This window comes from Vicia villosa, linkage group LG2 (genome assembly GCF_029867415.1).
Source record: "Vicia villosa cultivar HV-30 ecotype Madison, WI linkage group LG2, Vvil1.0, whole genome shotgun sequence".
In the NCBI taxonomy this organism is placed as follows: Eukaryota; Viridiplantae; Streptophyta; class Magnoliopsida; order Fabales; family Fabaceae; genus Vicia; species Vicia villosa.
This window is the reverse complement of record NC_081181.1, coordinates 26,594,200-26,618,360: the sequence shown is the minus strand read 5'-3', so window position 1 is coordinate 26,618,360 and position 24,161 is coordinate 26,594,200. Positions and strand designations below refer to the sequence as shown.

Below are 24,161 nucleotides of genomic sequence, written 5' to 3'. Positions count from 1 at the left end.
GCTATTAAGGAAGCTCTCCAAAGCATCACATAATGATCAGGAAATACACATGGTCAATTCAGTTGCTTCTGGTTCTGAATATGGAACTAAAAATCATTGTTCTGAGCTAGTTCTCGCAACCGACATTTATTAGATGCAAGACAATCTAGGTGATGGTTTTTTTGGACTAGTAATCCAAATGAGAAGATGGACAATCAGCTTGTTTCTATCACACATCATGGTATTCGAAGGCATTGTCTTGACTTTGAGACGGCCGGTGTACGAAAAAACTCTGATGATAATTCAAACAATGGCTCTGGTACAACATAATCTAAAGTAAGAAATTCTGCATACAGGAAACTCAACATTCAAATATAAACAACAAAGATCACAGTTCCAAAACAAATTCTACTGCGATAAACGAATTTCTAAACCTTCTCATAACTAATTAACACTAACATGACTTAATCTCCAATAATTAACAGAAACGGAAGTACAACTAATAATAACTAATTCTCTAACAAATAATAGGTTAACTTGTTTTCACACTATTAAGCAACCTAACTATTTTCATTTCACTTCACTACTAACTATTTTAGTTAACTAATTTCCAACAGTTTCAATGACTAACTGAAAATAAACTTCCCAAACAGAATTTCCAAGTAACTTTTTTTACTAACGTAACATAATTTTACTAATTATCCCAAAATATCCCTAACTGTCACTTAACTGGTTTTTCTAACCAAACTAACTTCAACAACCTTTCAACCTATAACTAACTGAGTGAATTGTTTGTAACCAACTCTAATTGCCTAATCTCAACCCTCCATTCAAGTAACTGAATCTCAATTCAAAGCCTCCAATTTCACTCGCCTGTAACTGAATCCTCTCCCTCTTAACCTCTATATAACAGATCCACTCTTCACTCTTTGAGGTCTCCACCATTTCACACACGCCATTTCCTTCACTCGTTTCCTCATTCATTCACCTTGAACCTTTCATCATCTTCATCGCTCTCTTCTCCCTCGCCATCACCAAACTATCTCAACCCTCACTGATTCGCTCATCTAAAATAACCATTGAAGCTCAACCTTGGAGCTTCAATTGGTGTGAGCTTGACCTCACGCACTCATCTTTCTCTCACTCACGGAAAGCACAACAACAACAACAACGATTCACAGAAATTCAAAGAAAAAAGAAGAAAGAGGCAGAAGAAGAGGATTGCGTCGAGAAAGCAAGAATCACCTGAAGAACTTCCATTCTCGCATTTATTTCGCACCGAAGATCATTAGGAGCAACTGTTGAGTTTTCTAAAGATTTCTTGTGTTCGAAATCGCTACAGGTAAGTTCCTTGAATCTCTTTCTCAGCATGAGTAGCTGCCATGATAGGAGCATCCTTGCATCTGTGAGCTCCGCCACCGGAGGCTGGGTTAGTTGTAACACCCTATTTTTATTAGATTTTATTTAATTAGGATTATTTGATATTTGATAGTTGTTTGTGTGTTTACTTAATTATTTTTTTAGTAATAATTATTTGATTGTGTGGTAATATATTACTTAGCTAATTAATAAATGGTAGAATTTTATTAGAATTAGCTATTGGGCTTAATGGGAATTAGAAACGAGAATAGTGGATGGGTTAAGCCCAATGAGATAATGAGAGTTAGAAGAGAATTTTATGAGTTAACCTAAATTAGATAGAAAAATAGAAAGAAGAGTAGAGAAGAGGAAAGAGGCAAAAGAGTAGAAGAGAGAAGAGAAGAGGATTGTAGATTTCTTGAAGTTAGAAGGAGAAATTCAAGAGTTAAGGGTTTGAATACAAGTTCTTGTAGAATCTATGATTGGGTAATGTTGTGTATGCTTTCTATTCTTTTATTTCATGAATTTAGAAAATGATAGGGTTTATGTGAAATCAATTGGATTTTGTGGTTTGTTCATGTTTAATGTGTTGTATGAATGACCCATGGTTAGAAACATGTTTAGGAACCTTATATGTGTGCTAAATTTGCTTTCAAATGATGTATGGATGGTGTATGGGTTAATGGGTGTTGTATGAGGGGATTAGGGGAGAAAAATGGTGAAATCTGAGTTTTCACGCAGCCTGGGTCGACCTATGCAGAATCTGAGTCAACCTAAATAGTCCAGAAAGCCAAAAATCTATTTTTCCTTCACTTAAGTCGACCTAGAGGAGTTTTAAGTCGACCTAAAGGAGTCTGCGTCGACCTGAGAGATGTTTACGTCGACCTAAAGGTTCAATTTTGAGCAGATTTTGTAAAGACCATAACTTTTGATCCGTAACTCCGTTTTATACGCCGTTCGAAGCGTTGGGAAGCTAATGAGATTTTCTATATGATAAAGTAGGGTTGATTGGAATTTGTTTAATTTAATTATGATGTTAATTGAAAATAACATGTAATTATATGTGTATGTTATGGATGAATCTTGAATGATCAATGTTCATGGATGCCTTATGAGATGTTAATGTCATGAATTATGTGATTGATTGATAAATGCTAATTGATGTGTGATATTGGATTGAAAGTCATGTTGTGTAATGTTGTGCAAAGTTGTAAAGATGTGATTGTGTAGTTTAAGAGATATAGAGACCGTCTAAAATGCATGAGTCTTGTTTTGTTGCACACGTACACGAGCATGAGTCTTTGAAAGTGGCAATGTAGGGTAATCTCGCGAAGGTTATTTACTTGTCTCAAACCTAACGAGTATGGGGTTTGAAAGCTTAACGAGTATGGGGCTTTGAGGTGGTTATCTAATCTAGAGAGAATGACAATCGGCATGACCGGAAATGATAACTGAGGGATCCACATGCATATCGCATAGAGTCACACTTGAGTCGCACGTGTCGGTGTGAAATGTTATTATGTGTGATTATGTGGTATGAATGTGTGGATGTGAATTTGATTGATATGCATATATGTGGAATGATGAATCATTTGATATGAATTAGAGAATGTGATATATGTGATTAATACATATTTGATGTGAAATGTGGAGTATATATATATATATATATATATATATATGTATATGTATGAGTGATATATGTGTATATATGTAAATCATCAATATATGAGGTTGTGAATTAATTGTGATGCTTAATTGTATTGAACATGTTAACTTTATATTGGAGATAAATGCATGTTTTGAGAAGAGTAAAGAATTTTGAAATGTATGCTTATTTGTGTTGCAGTTCCCATTATTATATTTTCTATTTAGAATTTGAATTCTTACCCTTATGTTTGAATGTTACCCTTGGTTGGTAACGTGCAGGTTCAGAAGAGTAGTTGCTTGATTCGTGGCTTAGCCGGAGAATTCCGAGGTTTCGTTTTGATTAGGTAGAGAGTCATATCCTCTGATCATGTAACACTTGGGGGTTTTCTTAGACTTATGTTCATGTTTGAATATTGCTATTTCTTATGCTTTGTTGAATATTGAATGTATGTGATGACTTTTGGATATGTGATTAAAGGCCATTGTAGCCTAGAATTGTAATGTTCAAGTAACAAATATATTGATGTTATTTGAATTTGGTAGATGAATATAGTATGGGATATATTCATTGAAATCTTTAATAGCAATTCGAATTGTTTTCCGCAAGCGTTTATGCATAATGTATGAGAACATGAGATTACATTTTGTGTTACAATATGATCTTTGCGTATTATGGATGTTGTGTGTATGTTATTTTGGGATTTTCATTTGGTGAAAATCAACATGTGGCACCCTTTTTCCTTTATACATGCTTACTCTGTTTGATTGTATGATATATTTGGGGTTAGAAAAGGGGTGTTACATTAGTGGTATCAGAGCATGGTTGACCAGTTGGTCAGAGTCGTTAATGTCTTTATTCCCATTGTATTAGATTTGTGTATCTGACACGATCGATAGTGTTTTGTTTGCTTTGGTTGTTGGTTGTCGTAGGACGATGGTTGCTGGAAGGAACGATGATGCCATTGCTGATGCATTGAGGATTTTGGCTGAATCTCTTGGTCAAATTCCTCAAGCGAATGTTGGAAATCAGAATGGTGATGATGATGAGTATCGTGCCTTAGGGAAGTTCCAGAGGAACAATCCTCCTACCTTTGAAGGAGAGCATGAACCGGATAAAGTTCAAGCTTGGTTGAAGGTGATTGAGAAGATTTTTCGGGTCATGAATTGCACCGATGCTCAGAGAGTGCAGTTTGGTACTCGCATGCTGGAAAAGGAAGTTGAGGATTGGTGGAGCAATATGGCCTAGATATTTGATGAGGAGGGTACTCAAGTTACTTGGGATCGTTTCCGCGATGCATTTTTGGAAAACTATTTCCCGGAAGATTGTCGTGGAAAGAAAGAGGTGGAATTTCTTGAATTGAAGCAAGGGAATGGTACCGTAGCGGAGTATACTGCTAGATTTCAAGAGCTTATCAAGTATTGTCCTCACTACAATACTATGAATGCGGAGAGATCTAAGTGTTTGAAGTTTGTGAATAGTTTGAGGTATGGTATCAAGAAGGCAATTGGATATCAATAGATTACTCGATTTGCGGAGTTGGTTAATAAGAGTCGGATTTATGATGGGGATAGTAGGGAGAGTGCTTCTCACTACAAGGCTATGAATGAGAAGAAAGGTCAATATCGTGGAAAACCGTATGATAATAAGAAGAAAGCTGGTTTTGGCAGAAAGCCAAGTGGGGGAGGATCTAGTGCTCCGATCAAGTGTTTCAAATGTGGTGTTGAGGGACATCATGCTGTTGATTATCCCAAAGTTGAAGTGACATGTTTCAAGTGTGACAAGAATGGTCATAAGGAAAACGAGTGTAGAGGTGGTTCGAAAGTGACTTGTTACAATTATGGGGAGCAAGGTCACATTAGCACCAAATGTGATAAGCCAAAGAAGGAACAAGCGAAAGGGAAAGTGTTTGCATTGTCTGGAGCGGAGGCTTCTACCGATGATAGGCTAATCCAAGGTACGTGTTTTATTAATGGTACACCTTTGATTGCTATTATTGATACCGGTGCGACACATTCTTTCATTTCTTTGGATTGTGCCAAGAGATTGAATCTTGTGTTATTTGACATGCGTTGAAGTATGGTTATTGATACACCTGCTATGGGTTCTGTTTCTACTTCTTTTGTGTGTTTGAATTGTCCTTTGAGTATTTTTGGTAGAGATTTTGGGATTGATTTGGTTTGTCTTCCATTAGAGCAACTTGATGTGATTTTGAGAATGAATTGGTTGGAATTTAATCATGTGTATATCAACTATTTTGATAAGACTGTTATTTTTCCTGAGATTGGTGTTAAGGAAGATTTGTTTTTGTCTGCTAAGCAAGTTGGTGAATCTGTTCAAGATGGGGCTGAATTGTTTATGTTATTGGCAACCTTAGATGTGCATGAGAAGAGAACCATTGAGGAATTGCCAATAGTTTGTGATTTTGTGGAGGTATTTCCTGAGGATGTAAGTGATTTACCGCCGGAACACGAAGTTGAGTTTTCGATTGATTTAGTTCCTGGAACTAGTCCTATATCGATGGCTCCATATAGGATGTCTGCTTCTGAGTTGAAAGAGTTGAAGAGTCAACTTGAGGATTTGTTGGAGAAGATGTTCATTCGTCCTAGTGTATCGCCGTGGGGTGCGCCTGTTTTGTTGGTTAAGAAGAAGGAAGGTTCTATGAGGCTTTGTGTTGATTATAGGTAATTGAACAAAGTGACGATTAATGTCATACCCCAAAATTTGTCCACTATATTTCAAGATAGTTGGGCTCAGATAGTCTCCATAGGCTCATGCAATCTCTGACTGAAAGCATGATCACTCTCCTCCTAAGCAATAAAGACAAAAACTAGGGTTTGGATTCTCTCAAAGTTAAATCAAATTCTAAGATCTCAAATGGGCTCCATCTCCGACATTGCCGGTTCTCCGACACAATCTTCTTCTCTGACATGGTTTATTCAAACTCACTATTTCCATTAAAGTTGACACTCACAGTTGAGCTCGATCAGATAATACATCAGAAGGTTATTCTTCTCTCTTGTCCTGAGGATACATCAGGATCAGATCACTCAAGCTACTTTCATCCCCAAGCGGTAATCAAAAAACCCCAGCTGGATATCTTCAAACGGAAGACAGGAATTCTCAATACTCTTGTCATCATCTCCAGCAACACACAGAGATTTATTTTCTCACCCAGCAATTGATATACAAAGCTACCAATACGCTTCGACTATATAATCTATCCTTGCATCATTCACAATACATACATAACATTCATCATTCTCGTTTATTTCGAGAACCTCACCAATGCATGCATCATGATATTGCATAAAAATAATTTTGCCTTTTCAAGTCAATTCACAATCAAAAGAACTCTATCATTCAAATGCGGTACAAAGACGGTTGTGTCAACGATTCGATCTTAACGCTCATTCAATACACAAATACAATTCTAACGCTTCATTCTGAGTCTTTCTTCAAAGGTAATTCAGAAACAATTAAAGAACTTCTCAGCCTCTCTAGGTAGTCTTTTTTAAGACCTTTCTCATAACCTTTCTAGGTAGTCTTTTCTAAGTCACTTCTCATCCTTTATAGGTAGTCTTGTTTAAGACGTATCATATCCTTTCTAGGAACCTTTCTAGGTAGTCTTGTCCAAGACGTATCATATCCTTTCTAGGAACCTTTCTAGGTAGTCTTTTCTAAGACGTTTATCAACCTTTCTAGGTAGTCTTTTCTAAGACGTTTATCAACCTTTCTAGATAGTCTTTTCTAAGACGTTTATCAACCTTTCTAGGTAGTCTTTTCTAAGACGTTTATCAACCTTTCTAGGTAGTCTTTTCTAAGACGTTTATCAACCTTGCTAGGTCAGCCTTGTTTAAGACATATCATATCCTTTCCAGGAGCCTTTCTAGGCCAGTCTTGTTTAAGACATGTCATACCTTTCTAGGTTAGTCTTGTTCAAGACATACCATAGTCTTTCTCGGTAGTCTTCTCTAAGACATATCTCCACCTTTTTAGGAAATCATCTTTAACACATTTATCCAATCTTTTCTAAGACATCTATTGTCCTTTCAAGGAACTTCTCAGTTAATCTTCTACAAGACACTTCTTTCCGAGCTTTGTTTAAAGCCTAAATCTCCTTTACATCAGTCAGTGATCTACCCTACTCAGGAACCTCTTCAGGTAGTCTTCTATAAGACATTACTTCATTTTGATTAATCTCCCCGTAAGACACAATCAATGCATATGACTCAGTCTGAAGAGCATCTACTTTAGACAATACTCTGTTAACACCTAGATGAGCCCATCTCAGACAACTTCCTGATGGAATCCGTAAGCCCATCCCCGTTAAAACTCCCTGCATCTACAAGGGCAAATTTCTTGGTATTCTAGTGTTCAATCATCTTCCATCTTCAGATTCGGACTGACACACAAACCACTCTACATCCTCAGAGTTAAGAAGATTGAACAGGGGAAGCTGTCATACCCCAAAATTTTCCCATTATATTTCAAGATAGTTGGGCTCAGATAGTCTCCACAGGCTCATGCAATCTCTGACTGAAAGTATGACCACTCTCCTCCTAAGCAATAAAGACCAAAACTAGGGTTTGGATTCTCTCAAAGTTAAATCAAATTCTAAGATCTCAAATGGGCTCCATGGCCTCTCATATGCCTCAAAGGACCCGCATGCTAAATTTCAAGCCTTGACTCACAGGATTTCTCATTCAAAAGCTCAAAAATCATCAAAAGGAAGAGTTTCTAAATTAGGGTTTATAGGAGAAAGTCAACCTAACTTTGACTGACCATGTCTCGTTCATATTTTATCATAAATTCCCCAACCAAAGCTCATTCTCAAGGAAATTTGATTCTCTACAACTTTGATGTTGGGCCCAAGGTCAAGAAATTCTTCCGCATAAGAGTTATTAGCCAAAACATTACAGGTCCTTCTTAAAGCTCGCAAAAAGCTGTTTTCTTCCAGGAGCCATATCTTCAAGATAAAATCTTCAAATGCAAAAAAGCTTCCAAAGTGGCTTGTAAAGGACATCTTGAGATTTCCAAAAAGTCCTATAACGCCTCCATGTGATAATATTTGAAAGAGTTATGGCTTGCGCAAGTTGGCAAAAATTGGTGAAAATGCACAAAACTTTAATTAGCCAAATGAGTGTTTTTAAGTAATGGGCTTGCCAAATCATATTTATCACGTTTTCCTAAGTTTAATGGAGGCCCAAGAGCTAACTAAGATCTATTTTTATGATAATATCCTTTTTATTTGATTTTTTATTTATTTAAAAATCAAATAATGTGAATAAAATTATGAAAATAAGATATATTAGAAGGGAAATTCTACGGTGCATTCGCCCATTTGACTTCAGTGGTGAAGTCACTGCCTGACCAATCAGAATTAAGCCCTAAGCCCTAATAGTGCCACAGTGGACTGAAGCATTAAATGACCCTTATTGACACTTACTGTGGTAATTTTATAGTTTGTATATTGCAACTTAGTCCCTAACATATTAATATTATTTGTAAAATTTAATATTTATTAAAAGATCAATTAAAATAAAATAAATTATATCCACATCTTCCTCACTTCATCATCACCATATTCACTTTCTCCTTTTATTGAAACACAGAAATTCCTCTCCCTAAAGAACCCTAATCCCTAATCGCCATTTTTAATTTGTACTTTCATCTCACAACAACGTAATCCTCAAATTCCACATCCACCGTCAACTATTCCTCACAACCCGAACCACCTCCACATTCCGATTCCACCACCTCATCACAATCTGAACCGCCACCACCTTCCGATTCCGCCACTATCATTTCCCGAACCAGCGATGGTTTCCACACTCGCAAAATCGAACAAAATCCAAAACCACAATCCCAAATCCGACGAAATCGACGAAACCTTACTTCAAATTCAACGAAATCGACGAAACCTTACTTCATTTACGACTCTATGGATTCTAATTCCTAACCCTAACCCTAATTGTTCATCTTCATTAATCTGTGTGTCACCTACATCGATTAAACATTGGTGTATCACCTGCAACGATGGCTCCTAGTACCGCTGCGGCTCCTTGAAATTTCAGAAAACTCATTCAGAAAAGTATGGTGTCATTCAACTCAAACAACTCTACAAAGATAAGGTTTTTTTACACACTTTCTCTTGCTTTATTACTATCTTCTGTTTTAGGGTTTTCTCAATTTACCTTTGTCGAGTGTGTATTATGTTATGTTCTGTTCCATGCCTAAAGTGTTTTATGATTCTTTTTCTGGGTGACTTCATAATGAGTGTATCTTGTTTCACACTTTGTTGTTGAATTGAACCAACCACACCTAGTATTGAATTGAACCAATCACACATTATAAACAAGGATTTTCCTGGTGCATCTGACTTGCTCTTAGATTTAGATGATGAATTATTGTCATTATTATTTTGAAGCATCTGAATGGGAAATATTCTTATGAAGACATATTCATTTTATATTCATACTGTAATTAACTATTCTAACCGTTTCGGTATTTTAACTTCCCATTCATGAGTCAACTTTGGACTCATTAAGATGCAATGGTTTTTGTAACATTAATTTGATGAGTTAACTTTGGATTTTTTATATGATGTTGTGTTCCCAATATTCTCAAATAAATTAGTCAAATTCCGTTAGATTTGTTCACCGGTAAGAAATTGATTCATATAAGTTCGACTTTTGTTGGCGAATAATAAGTAGCATTGTTAATCAAGCAGAAATACATGCTCCAACTCTGATAAGCGTGTGAGATTCTATTCACCTAATTTTTTATATCCAAAAACATAAGTTATTAAATTTGTTAAAATTAGCCAAGCCAATAAACTATTTTGAATATACTCCACATTATTATCTTATATCTGGTTGTATGAGCAGAAAAAACTTTCAGAATACTTGGTGTCATACCATTATCCGGGAAAAGAAGAAAATATCTGCTGATATTTGTAATTGTTTAAAAAAACATTGTTATCTTGTGTGTAGTGTTGTTGTTGTCTAATAGCAGCTATAGTGTAAGAAAATTTGAACAAATTATGCAGGTTCTTACCTTAACTCATCATCAGTTTCTGTAAGTTTAATGTAAACATTTTTTGTAGTTGAAAATTGTTACAACTCTAATATCGTTTGTAATTGGAAATTTCAGGCATCTACTCTAAAAAGATACCCTGCTCAATTATCACTCACTACATGGATGTGTTTTATAGGAGCAGCACAATTAGCTGTTTTCACAGTGATAGCAGAACATAATAACCATACAGCATGGAATATAGGGCTCAATATTGACTTGTCCTCCACAATATATGGAGTTAAGTATTATAATTATTTCATGAACAAGTATAACAAAATCTTGAATTCTAACTTTATCAATTATTAATGACAGGGAATTGTTGTTAGTGGTTTGTTGATGTACATTCAACTATGGTGCACTGAGAAAAAAGGGCCAGTTTTTGTCCCAGTATTTATCCATCTTAGTACCATATTTGTGGCAATTTTGTCATTCTCTGTTAGTTCTCATAAAATTTTCAGCATCATAGGTTCATTTATTGTCATCATGGGTCTGTACTTGTTGCTGTGGAGGAAAGAAGGTGACGGAGAGATTGATTTCAAGACCAAAAGTAAATTGCAGAATATAGTGAGTAACTTTAGCTGGAAAGGTAGAGGCATTGCATATATGTCAGTTCTGTCATTCTATCATTCTGACATTCTCTGTCAGTTCTCATAAAATCTTCCCCATATTTGTATTTAAGTTTTTCTTTGATTCCTTGGAAGTGAAAAACCAGGAGGAAACGGGGAAAAATGCTTCAGAGAAAGTGGTAAGATTAAATCATATCGTTAGTTACTCTTTTGCATTGAGATAATATTTAACTGTTGTTGAGTGACAATAACCAATCTGTTTTCTAGTGTAATGCCAAAAGTAATGATTTTATTGCTGGGGTTTTTTTTTTAAACTTGGGTTCGGTATTATTTGAATTAAAGATATGGAAAGACCAAACTTAACAAAACAATCTTTTTCTTTCTTGTTTTATTTCCTAATTAGTGTAGACCTTGAATTATTTTATTGAATTTAAGAAAGTGACTATTGTTATATTCAATACATATGTGAAGTTTTTCATCTTTACTTTTGAAATTGTAGTGATATATAATAGCCTAATAATCTCTTTTGAATTGCTATAGGGTTTTTCGCCAGTTTTAAACTCTGGCATGGATGGAGTTGCTGCCTTAAACTCCTTTGGAGGCATGGTTGTAGTTCTGTAAGTAACTACGGCATCAATAATATAGGCTAAGGCATAGTGGAATGGAAGAAAATGATTTTGTTTTATTGTAAAGTATTTCATAAAAGTTGTGAGCTTAGTGTGTAATATAGATGTTTTATCAAGTTTATAGGCAACTCTGTTAACTTTCCATGTTCAAGAAAATTTTATAACTTAGGTGGAATATTCATTTGCCGTGACACATGGGAAGTAGCTTTCACTAAAAAATAATCATTGGAGCAGAAAAACATAGAAAGTAGCTTTCACTAAAATAATCAAGTTTCTTGATCTTATCCATGGTTCTAAACAAGTTAAGCAATCCAACACAAATTCAGCCAAAATCTTATTAAAGCATGCAATGTTGATTTTTTTTATAAATATTTTGATATACAATAGAGGTTGCAAATTTCACTGGCTTACAATGGGTGCTGCTGTAAAAGGGATTTTGATTGGCATTTTTAAAAAATGGTCTTAGGCAGTTTCGAACCCACTATTCTAACTAAATCCATATATTCCTCTCCACCAAGCCACTACTGTCTTTTGTTTAATGATAACAAAACACAAGTATATAATGAATCCTTTCAGCATATTTAATGTATTAGTAGCAAATTGGCATATTTAATGTATATAATGAATATTTTATATGTTAATATTAAATTTTATTTAAAATGCTAAATAATAACGTTGAATAATAATGGTAGGTTTTAAAATATTTAAACGTTAATAGTTTATAAAATAGGTTTTAAAATGTTAAGTTTTGGTCAAAAAAATGTTAATAGTTTGAATATTAATAATTGAAAGATTAAAAAGTAAAAAAATTTTAATTTTTAAAGTATTTATTTTGTTAAAAATTTATTTTATTAAATATTTAGTTCATTAAAGTCACTTATATTTATAACTTTTTCTTTAATTTATAAACTAATTATTTAATAAAAAGTTTAATAGTTTGGATATTAAATAGTTAAAATATTTAATAACCTAATTACTTAATGAAAAAAATATTTAAAATATTAATAGTTTAGATATTAACATTTTAAATAAAACGCACACATTGATGGTCAACTTTATGTGAACTATGATGGTCAATTATGTGTGAACTACGATGGTCAACTATGAGTGAACGATGGAAGATAGTCATCAGATGTTTGTCAACTATACATGAACTATGTCAGAGATGCACAAATGATAGTTAACTGGCCCATGAAAAATAGTCAACAGATGATGGTCAACTATGTGCGAACTATGATGGTCAACTATGAGTGAACCATGGAAGATAGTTATCAGATATTTGTCAACTATATGTGAATTATGTCAGAGATGCATAGATGATGGTCAACTATGTGTGACCCATTGAAGATAGTCAACAGATGTTGGTCAACTATGTGTGAACTATGATGGTCAACTATGAGTGAATCATGGAAGATAGTCATCAGGTGTCTGTCAATTATGTGGGAACCTTATCGGAGATGCATAGCTGATGGTTAACTATGTGTGAACCCTGAAAGATAGTCAACAGATGATGGTCAGCTATGTGTGAACTATGATGGTCAGCTATGAGTAGACCATGGAAAATAGTCATCAGATGTTTATCAATTATGTGGGAACCATGTCGGAGGTGCATAGATGATGGTCAACTATGTCACTATGTGTGAACCCTGAAAGGTAGTCAACAAATGATGATCAACTATGTGTGAACCCTGAAAGGTAGTCAACAAATGATGATCAACTATGTGTGAACCCTGAAAGGTAGTCAACAAATGATGATCAACTATGTGTGAACCCTAAAAGGTAGTCAACAAATGATGATCAACTATGTGTGAACCCTGAAAGGTAGTCAACAAATGATGATCAACTATGTGTGAACCCTGAAAGGTAGTCAACAAATGATGATCAACTATGTGTGAACCCTGAAAGGTAGTCAACAAATGATGATCAACTATGTGTGAACCCTGAAAGGTAGTCAACAAATGATGATCAACTATGTGTGAACCATGTAATAGATGCATAGATGATTGTCAACTATGTGTGAACTATGTAATATATGCATAGATGAAGGTCAACGATATATGAACTATGTCATAAATACATAAATGAAGGTCAACTATGTGTGAACCATGAACGATAGTGTATAGAATATGGTCAACTATGTGTGAACTATGTCAGAGATGCATAGATGATGGTCAACTATGTATAAACCATGAAAGAAAGTCAATAGATGATGGTTAACTATATGTGAATCATGGAAGAGATTCAACAAATAATGGTCAACTATGTCTGAACTATGCTTAGAGATGCATTGATGATGGTCAACCTATGTGTGAACCATGTCAGAGACGCATAGAAGACGGTCGATGATCCGCTGTCGCGCGCGGGTCAAAAACGAGTTGTTTAGCATAAAAGCAGTACAGCGACAGTTGACTCGAAATATCGTTCTCAAAGGATTCTTATTTTGATTAACTAAAAGCTAAATCGATTTAGGGGGGTTGGTTTGGTCGAAAAATGATTATCAAAAGTGATTCTGAAAATAAGCTGATTTGAAAAAGTGATTAATAATTAAGCTAAAACGAATCAACCTACTGTATCGACTTCCGCCTCATCATTGATTCATATAAATTTCCAAACGGGTCTGATCCTATTCGACTACAACAACTATCAACAAGCGCAATAGCAATTATACGAAGGAAGTTTCTGAAATCCGAATTAAGCAAACGGAATAAAACCTATGCGAATTAAGCAAACGCAAATTGATCGAACGCGATAACGCAAAAGCTACGGTAACGCGAATATGATTCAGAAACAACAACAACAATCGAATTTAAGAATTATATCCTATAGCCACAACCAAATTAGGCAAATAATTGAGATTATAAGAATAATTCAAAGGAAACAGATCAATATGGAATTTATAAAAGAACCTCAAAGTGGAATTCGTTTACAGCAGATTGATTCTTGGAAAATTAGTTCTCCATAGTCATTCTTTGCAAGCTCTCCAATTCGTGAATAGTGTTTTCGTGAATAGTGAAGGTGAGTGAACAGTGTCGCGGCTGCTACCCTAAGGGGAGAGAGAGCGACTATGTGTGAACCATGTCATAGATGCATAGATGAAGGTCAACTATGTGTGAACCATGTCATAGATGCATAGATGAAGGTCAACTATGTGTGAACCATGAAAGATAGTGTATAGAAGACGGTCAATTGTATGTGAACTTTGTTATAGATAGTTAAAATATGATGGTTAACTATGTGTTAACCATGTCAAAGATTCATAAATGATGGTCAAATATGTGTGCATCATGTAAGACAGTCAATAAAAGATGGTTAACTATGTGTGAACCATGTCAGAGATTCATAAATGATGGTCAAATACGTGTGCACCATGTAAGACAGTCAATAGAAGATGGTCAACTATGTGTGAACTATGTTAGAGATTCATCAGATGATAGTCAATAGATGGCGGTCAATTATGTGTGAACCGTGGAAGATATTTAATAGAAGATTATAAACTATGTGTGAATTATGTTAAAGATACATAGATGATGGTCAACTATGTGTGTCCCATGGAAGATAGTCAATCGAAGATGGTCAACTATGTGTGAACTATGTCAATGATGCATAGATGATAGTCATATATGTGTGAACCATGGAAGAGATTCAACAGATGATGGTCTACTATGTGTGAACTATGTTAGAGATACATAGATGATGGTCAATTGTGTGTGAACAATGGAAGATAGTTGACAGATGATGGTAAACTATGTCCTAACTATGTATGAGATGCATGGATGATGGTCAACTATGTGTGAACCATGTTAGAAATGCATTGATGATGGTCAACCATGTGTGAACCATGGAAAATAGTAAGTAGATGATGGTGAACCATGTCAGAGATGCATTGATGACGAGTCAACATAATGGGTTACATTGCAATGGATGTACTCTGAATCATATTTTAGTGGATCAGAGTTAATGAAATGGGTCACATTGCAATGGATGTACTATGGATCATATTTTAGTGGATCTGAGTCAACGAAATGGGTCACATAGCAATGCATGTACTCTGAATCATATTTTAGTGGATTTGTATGGTGTTTCTGATATAACTAAACAAAAGGAGCAAAAATAATTAAATCACTTCTCAAGCTTCCAAATCCCTCAAAAGTGTTGCATAAGCGACACAATTCACTGCCAAAGTCGAGCATCGTCAGTTAACTATCTAACATAGTTCACATATAGTTGATCATCTTCATTGTATCCCTCACACGGTTCACACGTAGTCCCCCATCATCAATGGACTATCTAACATGGTTCATACATAGTTGATCACCATCAGTGCATCCTTGACACGTTTCACACATAGTTTACCATCATCAGTGCATCCCTGACATGGTTCACACATAGTCAGACATCATAAGTTGACTGTTAGACATGGTTCACACATAGTTAACTATCATCAGTGCATCCCTGGCATGCTCACATAGTTGACCATCATCAGTTGATTGTCTTACACGGTTCACATATGGTTGATCATCATCAGTGCATCCCTGACATGATTCAAACACAGTCGGACATCATTAATTGACTGTCTGACATGGTTCACACATAGTTTGACATCATAAGTTGACTTTCTGACATGGTTCACACATAATCGACCATCATTAAAGCATCATTGACTATCTTCCTGTTGACTATGACTTTTAACATGGTTTACACGTAGTGAACAGTGGAAGATAGTCAACAAATGATGGTAAGCTATGTGTGAACTATGTTAAAGATACATAAATGATTGTTAACTATGTATGAACCATGTCAGGGAGTCAACTGATGATGTCCGACTATGTGTGAACCATGTCACAGACGCATTGATGACGGCCAACTATGTGTGAACCATGGAAGATAGTCAACAGAAGATGGTAAACTATGTTAGAGACGGATTTTTATCCGTGCCTAACAGAGACGGACATTGAGACAAAAATTTACAATTAATTAAATAAAAATAAAATAATAAATATTTATTTTAAAAAATGAAACGGTTATATATCGTGTTTTAAAAATGAAAATAACAATTAAATAAATAAATAAAAGAATAAATATTTGTTTTTAAATTTTAGGTTTCTAATGTATTTTTCTTAAAATTAGATTCACAATTTATTTATTTAAAATTTATTTTAGTTTTAATTTGATTCTATAAACTTATAAGTTTTTCAAAATATAAATACTAGACTTTTTAATTTACCAAGACTTTTTAATATTTCAAAATTTTTTAGTTTTATTTTCTTAGACTAAATTAACTAAAATATATATATATATATATATATATATATATATATATATATATATTTCTTAAATTATTTGATTATATAAAAATAAATTTTAAAATTAAAATTGATAATAAATATTACAAATGAGTTTGCAAAATGGATAAAATCAAAAGTTATAGTGCAAATATATAACTAATTAAAATTAATCAAAATTACTTTTGTAAATTTTATTAACTCAAACTTCTTCCACTTTTTCATATTCCCTCAACTTTTCTAACAAATCCTAAAAAAATTTAGAACGCTCCAACATTTCCCTCCTTTGAAAGCTCAAAAATTTTCATCTCCCTCTCTTTCTTGGATACCTATTCAAACACAAATTAGAATACTTGTCTTTCTAATTTCACCAAAACCCATACATCTCTTACTCCTACTATGGCTATGGGTGAAAAGCGCAAGTTCATGCGAAGCTTAATCGATGGCTGTCAAGAGAGCTATCGAGTTTGGGAAAAGGTCAGCCTCGTTCTCTTTCTCTTAACAAATCGAATTTAATTGACATTGTTGTTGTTGTTTTGCTTCTTGTTTTGATTTTGTTTTTTTGGGTGTATTTATAGCTTCCCGAAAAGAAGGTTCCATGTGCAATTGGGAATATAGAGAAAGTAAATGAGACTGTTTGCATGCCTGATGATTAAGAGGTTTCGATTTTTTAACTTTGATTATTATTACGACCTATATTTTGTATGAATTAACTCTTGATAGGATTAGATTTCAATGTTGTGATTGTAGAGTATGTATGTTGGTTACTGGTAAGTTGCTATTAGATTGGAATTAGGGGTTTTGCTTCTCTTTTTCGTTTCAACTCTGTTGTAGTGAGATTATTCTATACCAGGTTCAATTGTCTCATTCCCTTTTGCGTCTCTAAATTTTACATCATTAATCTCAGTTCCTTGTTGGTTCCTTTTTTGTTTCGATTGATCTTTGGTTGTGTCTCGTTTTGTTTCTCGCCTCAGCTGTGTTTGTCATCAATCTCATATGGGTTTTGCTTTTTCGTTATTGGGTACCATTTTTAAGAGTGGCTATGAACCTAACATGGTGACTTTTAATACAATCATCAATGGGTTTTGTATGAATGGGATGATTTATAAAGCCTTGAACTTTTACCAAGACCTAGTAGCCCAAGGGTATCTTTTTGATGAGTTTACTTATGGGATTTTAATCAATGGGTTGTGTAAAAACGGGCAAACTAAAGCTGCGTTACATTTGTTACACGAGATGGAGGAACGGTCGGTTGAACCCAATCTAGTTATGTATAGTGCAGTCATTGATGGATTATGCAAAGATGGACTTGTCACGGATGCGCTTAGTTTGTGTTCTCGGATGGGTGACAGGGGAGTTTTACTTGATGTTGTCACCTACAACTCTTTAATTTGTGGTTGTTGTAGCGTAGGTCGATGGCAAGATGTAAATCAATTACTAATGAGAATGGTGCGGGAAAACGTTGATACGGATGACTTTACGTTTAACATATTGATTGATGCTTTATGTAAAGAAGGAAGGATCTTAGAAGCACAGGGTGTGTTTGTTATGATGCTGAAAAGAGGTGAGAAACCAGATATTATTACTTACAATGCTATGATGGATGGGTATTGTTTAAGAAAAAGTGTTGACGAGGCTAAAGAACTATTTGATGGAATGGTCAAAAGAGGCTTGGAACCTGATGTTTTGAATTATAACGTCTTGATTAATGGTTATTGCAAGAATGAAATGGTTGATGAAGCGTTGGTTCTCTTTAAAGAGATGTGTCGTAAAAATTTAGTCCCTAGTATTGCTACTTATAATTCTCTTATCGATGGCTTATGCAATTTGCACAGAATACCACACGTGAAGGAACTTCTTGATGAAATGCGGGATAGTGGTCAACCCCCAGATGTAGTCACTTACAATATATTGTTAGACACGCTTTGTAAAACCCGACCTTTTGACGAGGCAATCTCATTATTTTGGAAGATTGTTCAAGGAATTTGGCCTGATTTTTACACAAACTATGTAATTGTTGACAATTTGTGCAAAGGTGAAAAGTTAAAGATTACAGAAGATGCTCTTCATTACCTTTTGATACACGGTTGTCCTCCAAATGTCCGAACATATACTATCATCATCAATGCACTTTGTAAAGATGGCTCTTTTGACGAAGCTATACTCTTACTGTCAAAAATGGATACCAATGATTGCTCCCCCGATGCTGTAACTTTTGATACAATTATTGGTGCACTGCTCAAGAAAAATGAGACCGACAAGGCAGAGAAACTTCGTCATGAAATGATGGAGAGAGGTCTAGTAAATATTGAAAAAAGGTCAGATACTTTAGTTCCATTTTATTTATTTACTTACTTCTGGGCATCAACTTAAGTTCCATTTTAGATTATGCTTCTATAATCTATTATCTCTCACACACTGTAAATGCTTAGAAAATGTGTATCTTGTGTTAGAGAAGTTGGATTAAAATTAAATAACACTTGTTACATATATATGTGTGTGTGTGTTTCCATGTTTAACATATACTCTGTCTCGAGTCATTGCTGCTGCCTCTGGTTGAACTTTTCTTTTATAAATTGCCAAGACTATTACCCTTCTTCCTTCATAAGTGCGTAGCTACTATGTCTTTTTAACAAGAAATTGGTTCTCTTTTCTTGCTCCTGGATTAACTCTTAGCTCTTAGGTCCTTTGCAATCTGACCTGTTGCCAAATTACTGAGTTTTATTATCTAAATGACAACCTTTTTAACGATTAGAACCCCTGACAGGTTGATGTGCAAACAGGGAGGGAATCTGTGACTGCCGAACTTGTCATTCATGTTCTATTTTCACATGACAACCAAAGCAAGTCAAGATTTACATGCGTCAGGCAATCCAGACTGCGAAGGCCGAAACGGTTATGCAAGCAGAATATAATTTTTCAATGCCAAATATCAGATTTTCTATGTTCAATGGTTGATTGGAGACAACAGCTGGAACCAGAGTTACGCAATATTCTTCCCTACAAATTCTGGCTTTCAATCTGGTAGACTTACCTGCTTCCATTTTTCTCATAACCTCTACTCTATCCTGCGCTTTCCCTTTTTACTAAGCTCGCAAATGCTGCATTTGATTTTGATGAATCTGGAGCCTTGCATCTCATGATTTTTACATATTTCATTCCCAAACAATTGAATATGTAATGTGCTATTTACTTGTAGGTTCATTTCACTCTGACGTCTGAGCAAGTTTCTTGCTTGTAAGCTAAATCCCTGTGATCCTTCATACTCTATGCAGAAGTGTACGTTCCATCCCCAAGGAAAGTACAGGTAGAAGTTGAACTATCTTAAGAGAACAGTGATTGTTTTGCTCTTAGGATTCAGAGTTTCTTCTTACCATTAATATTTACATTGTTTTTCTCAGTTTATCAGATTGCTTGGTTTCTTGTCCGGGGAACTTGTGAAGATTCAATGCATTACCTTATGGTCTTTGCCGGAGATATGTGAGCTTAGGTAGCAGATTTGCAATTGGACTAACTAGAAACATCCAGAATCGCTTTTGTTTAATTTCTTAACCAGTAGTTGCTTGGAGTCTCATACGGCAACAAAACATCCTTATAAAGTAAAAAACACGGAATAAATCATATACATGGAAAATTGAGAAGTAGGTTATAGATTTGAATTATTTTCAGTGTCTTTCTTTTAAATAATATAATGTACACCTTGAGAAGAATAGCATTGTGGCTCTGGGAGAACTGGTGGTGAGGATGCAGAAGTTAACATAGAATATTCATTTATTGTATTTATTTACATTGTTTGTATAGCATGCTCTGAACAATGGTGCATACTGCATAAGATAATAAATAGATGCTATTGTGACTCCAGTTTCATAATTTCAGTTCTTCAAATACATTTAGTTTCATACTAATGGTTGTGCCTGGTTATTTACATTTTTTATGTACCATGATTCTTTTTCTGCCTAATAAGAGCTGGAAGTCTCTGGCTTCATGGAAGAATAGACAAATTCTTTTGCACAGACAAATGGTCTTCTCAAATTATTCTCTAATGTTTTACAACCTGGTTTAACCATTTCTCCATATTGAAGATCTTTTGGATTGAGTAGAATCAAAAACTGCACAGTTGGTCCGACATTAGTTCAGATGTAGATGTGTAAATCCAAGAAATTGTGAAATTTATGCCATTTAGATACATAGTTTTTGTTACACTGTATGGTTTGGACATTTTATGAAAACAAAAAAGCTCTTTAATAACAAGAGCAAAAGAAAGCAGCTTCCTTTGTGAAATCTATTTTACAGACATGATTTGTTAACCTCAAGAATATAATGTCAAATTAGTTCTTCAATGGTTTTTTTTTTTTTTACAGAAACAAACTTAACGACTTTCATTTATTAAACAAATGTCAATACAACAAGGTATCATACTAAAGAAACAACGCCTAGACCAAGAATTAGCCGCTCTAGCTAAAGTATCAGCAACCATATTCGCTTGACGTTTGACGTTTGGTGAACTTTACCTCAAAGTTCGGAAAAAGAGACAACAAATTCTGATTAGTTTTAATGATAAGGCTAAATTTAGACAACAAATCCTTAGTTACAATTTGACAATCACTTTCAAAAATAACATGAGATAAATAAATAGAGATGGCATTTTGGATAGCCTTAGTTCTTCAATGGTTTTAGTTGAATAAAATATATTACTTCATTTGCAATGAATATATTTTTTGAAAATCTTTATACTAAACTTGTGTTTACTCTAAACATACATGTAAGGGAGTTTCTTTTCACACGTCACACTTTTTAAAAACAAACATGGTCAGAAATACACTTCAAAAACTAGAGAAGAAATTGTATTTTTTTTCTAGAAGTATTCTTCTGTATGACATGAAAATTACGTTTTTTTCTTTCATAAGTATACTTTCAAAACAACCGCAAGATACTTCACTCAGCAATCATCTTATTTGTATTCTAATAACAAGCATTAAGAATGCCATAATTGGAATATGACTAACAATCAGCATATGTTCATAAAAGAATCATATTTCAAAAAATTTAACATAGCAAAAGAATAAAAAAGTGAGGTGTGTGAAAAGCATTTGTGTTAAACATTTGCCAATGCAGGCCCAAAATGATAATTGCAGTAGAAGAATTGATGATAGAGAAATGATCTAGTTTCCTGCACAGTTGCATAAAGTATATATCACATACAAGAAAAGATCCAAATTAAAGGGATAAAAACAAGAAGAAAAGTTGCAAGTTGCAACAACATTACATGGCCTTGAAAAAACCCCAAAGAAAATTCCTAACAGCGACAGACAACGATGGCAACTATAACTTTAGTGTGATGCAAGAGAACCAACGGTTGGCTACTCGGTTTTCAAAGTATCACTGCTTTTCCCACTGCTTGTTCTACACCTTGAGCAAACAGTAAATAATTCAATACCATTTATTGAGACCTACATTTAATAAATAGAAATTTTAAAGCATTCAGAGATGATTTCACATTCACAGACATTAAAATCTGATCACAATTCCTGATTATGGTAGACAGATACTTTGATGATATAGACATGCAAGGTTTTGAATCAAATCTATAATTGAACACAGAAAGTACTAAGCAAATTAAGCTTAAAGGCTAGATGACTTGTTGTGTTGAAGAGGAAACATGCTGCATAATTATGAGGTTCTCCTCACCCTCGATGTGGATTGTGATAACTCTCGGGTTTTACACAATTTGAACGATTTGAGACACCAGGATGGAATAACCAACAAGCTTAAAAGTTAAAAGTATTGCTATCTTGTTCTTAATGACTGTTCTAAACTTCTAATACATAGAGCAGTCATGAATCAAATCAAAAGTGAAAATCTCAAGACTTACTAATTTCCTTTCTAATAAATGTTATTTGATAAGTTGTTAACACAATGACTAATAGAGATAAATACGGAAAATTCTTGTGTTCATGAAAACCAAAATGGCATAATAGGACAGTTCTGCAGACAGAAAGGTTATAATAAGAGTGAAATTAGAATTGCCCCTCACCAAATTTGTTCTTCCGAGGGAAAATTACGACTGTAGAGTGGAAATTCAAAGAGAAAAGCTGATTTGAACCATGAAGGTAACTTTCCATAGACTCCTGGTGGCAGTGGGATTAAAGGGCTGAAAAAAAATATTTGACTTAGTTGTTTCTCCTTAATGACACAATGAAATATGTAGTAACATGGAGCAGGTAAACTTACCTGGTTTTTTGTTTGTATACCCTATACCCCTCCACGTTTCCAAACTTCTTATCTGCTGATTCCTGCCTCCATTATGCAACTCATCATTAGAAATGCGACAAAAATGCTTCATAATTTTGATTAAATCAGAGGTAAGAAGCAAACCTCGAGCAGTGGAATGCCACTGATGAAAAGAAGCAACAGTGTAAGAAAGATCGGTCCAATGATTACTAGCCATTCAGCTTTCTTCAGTACAGGTGTAGATGCCACAAAAATTCCCCACCAAAGCAATATCTGAATTAAGCATTCATGAAGCTTGATTAATACTTTACACCATTTTAGTGTAGTATATCCACAGTTCCATGTCTATCATTCATAGCTTTTGAGGGGCATCCGATGTGGCTACCATCGTGTGATATGGTCATACCGGGAATGAACCAATTCTACTTGCACATACCACTTTAAGCTTTCAGGATATTCTCCAAAGTTTGGTTCATATATCCTCCACCTACTGATCGAGCAGGTAATGTTGGCTCGTTTGGCACTGTTGCCCTGAAATGGTTCTTTGAGGGGGTAATGCTGATGCAGAATATCTCTTGGAAATTATTCAACACACCTTTGTTATACGGGTTTTCCCGACGATCATATCGATATATGAAGTTCTCATAAGTAGTCTGCCAGAACAATAAAACATACATGAATCAAACGAGTTGTATATTTAAAGCTTGTGGATTTAAAAGAATAAAATTTACCTGATTTGTACTTATCAGATGTTAAGAAAAGAAGAACCAAGTCCTGAAAATGCAGTAGCATCAGCATTCAGTTGGATATTTTGCTATGATTTGGACATAACATCTATGTCTTTGTTCATATTCTTCCAAGGAAAACTCTGAGCAAGAGCTTGAATGCCTTTTTCAAGATTACCACTGTTCTCTAAGACGACCATCCGAGAATGATGGAGCAAGGACCTTTTCATTATTCTGTCTTGCGTCTTGAACTCGTGTAATTGTCTTTTTCTTTTCATATGGAATAAACAAACCTAAATTTGGTCCCAAGCACTCTAAGAAATGTGGCAAATTCCTGCAGAGACATACAATGGTTTTAGAATATAGTCATTACAAGCATACAACTTTGGAAAATATAAAAGCTTATGAAAAAGATTTGAGTTCATGAAGCATTTCCATAAAAAAAAAGTCAAAACACACCTGCAGATGTTCTAATTCGGTTTGCGCCGAGGCTCAGTCATGGACGCTTCAAAGTCAATATAGAAAAGGTAATCAAAGTACCTAACTCAATGTCGAATAAAAAAAATATACTATTTCAATGCTTGCATCTTAGAAACACAATGTAATGTTAAAAACATAACTCACTTGGCAATGCCAGTGTTGGAATCATCGACAACTCTTAGTGG

At 34.6% G+C, this 24,161-nt stretch overlaps 1 protein-coding gene and 1 long non-coding RNA gene across 3 annotated transcripts; both read left to right on the top strand.

Moving 5' to 3' along the window:
- Positions 1-8,548: 8,548 nt before the first annotated feature.
- LOC131649731 (uncharacterized) lies at positions 8,549-11,809 on the top strand. Of its 2 annotated transcripts, XR_009298260.1 has the most exons (4): positions 8,549-9,120; positions 10,142-10,303; positions 10,379-10,811; positions 11,173-11,808. It is a non-coding gene; the product is annotated as an uncharacterized LOC131649731 (long non-coding RNA). The 2 variants fall into 2 exon arrangements; XR_009298259.1 differs by having other exon boundaries at positions 10,142-10,811; positions 11,173-11,809.
- Positions 11,810-16,939: 5,130 nt separating this feature from the next.
- LOC131648747 (pentatricopeptide repeat-containing protein At3g22470, mitochondrial-like) lies at positions 16,940-20,474 on the top strand. Its single transcript, XM_058918477.1, has 7 exons — positions 16,940-17,017; positions 17,119-17,175; positions 17,291-17,310; positions 17,482-18,858; positions 19,308-19,564; positions 19,740-19,847; positions 19,942-20,474. Exons 1-5 carry the CDS (start codon positions 16,940-16,942, stop codon positions 19,336-19,338), a joined length of 1,563 nt encoding a protein of 520 aa, XP_058774460.1. The 3' UTR covers positions 19,339-19,564; positions 19,740-19,847; positions 19,942-20,474.
- Positions 20,475-24,161: the final 3,687 nt, after the last annotated feature.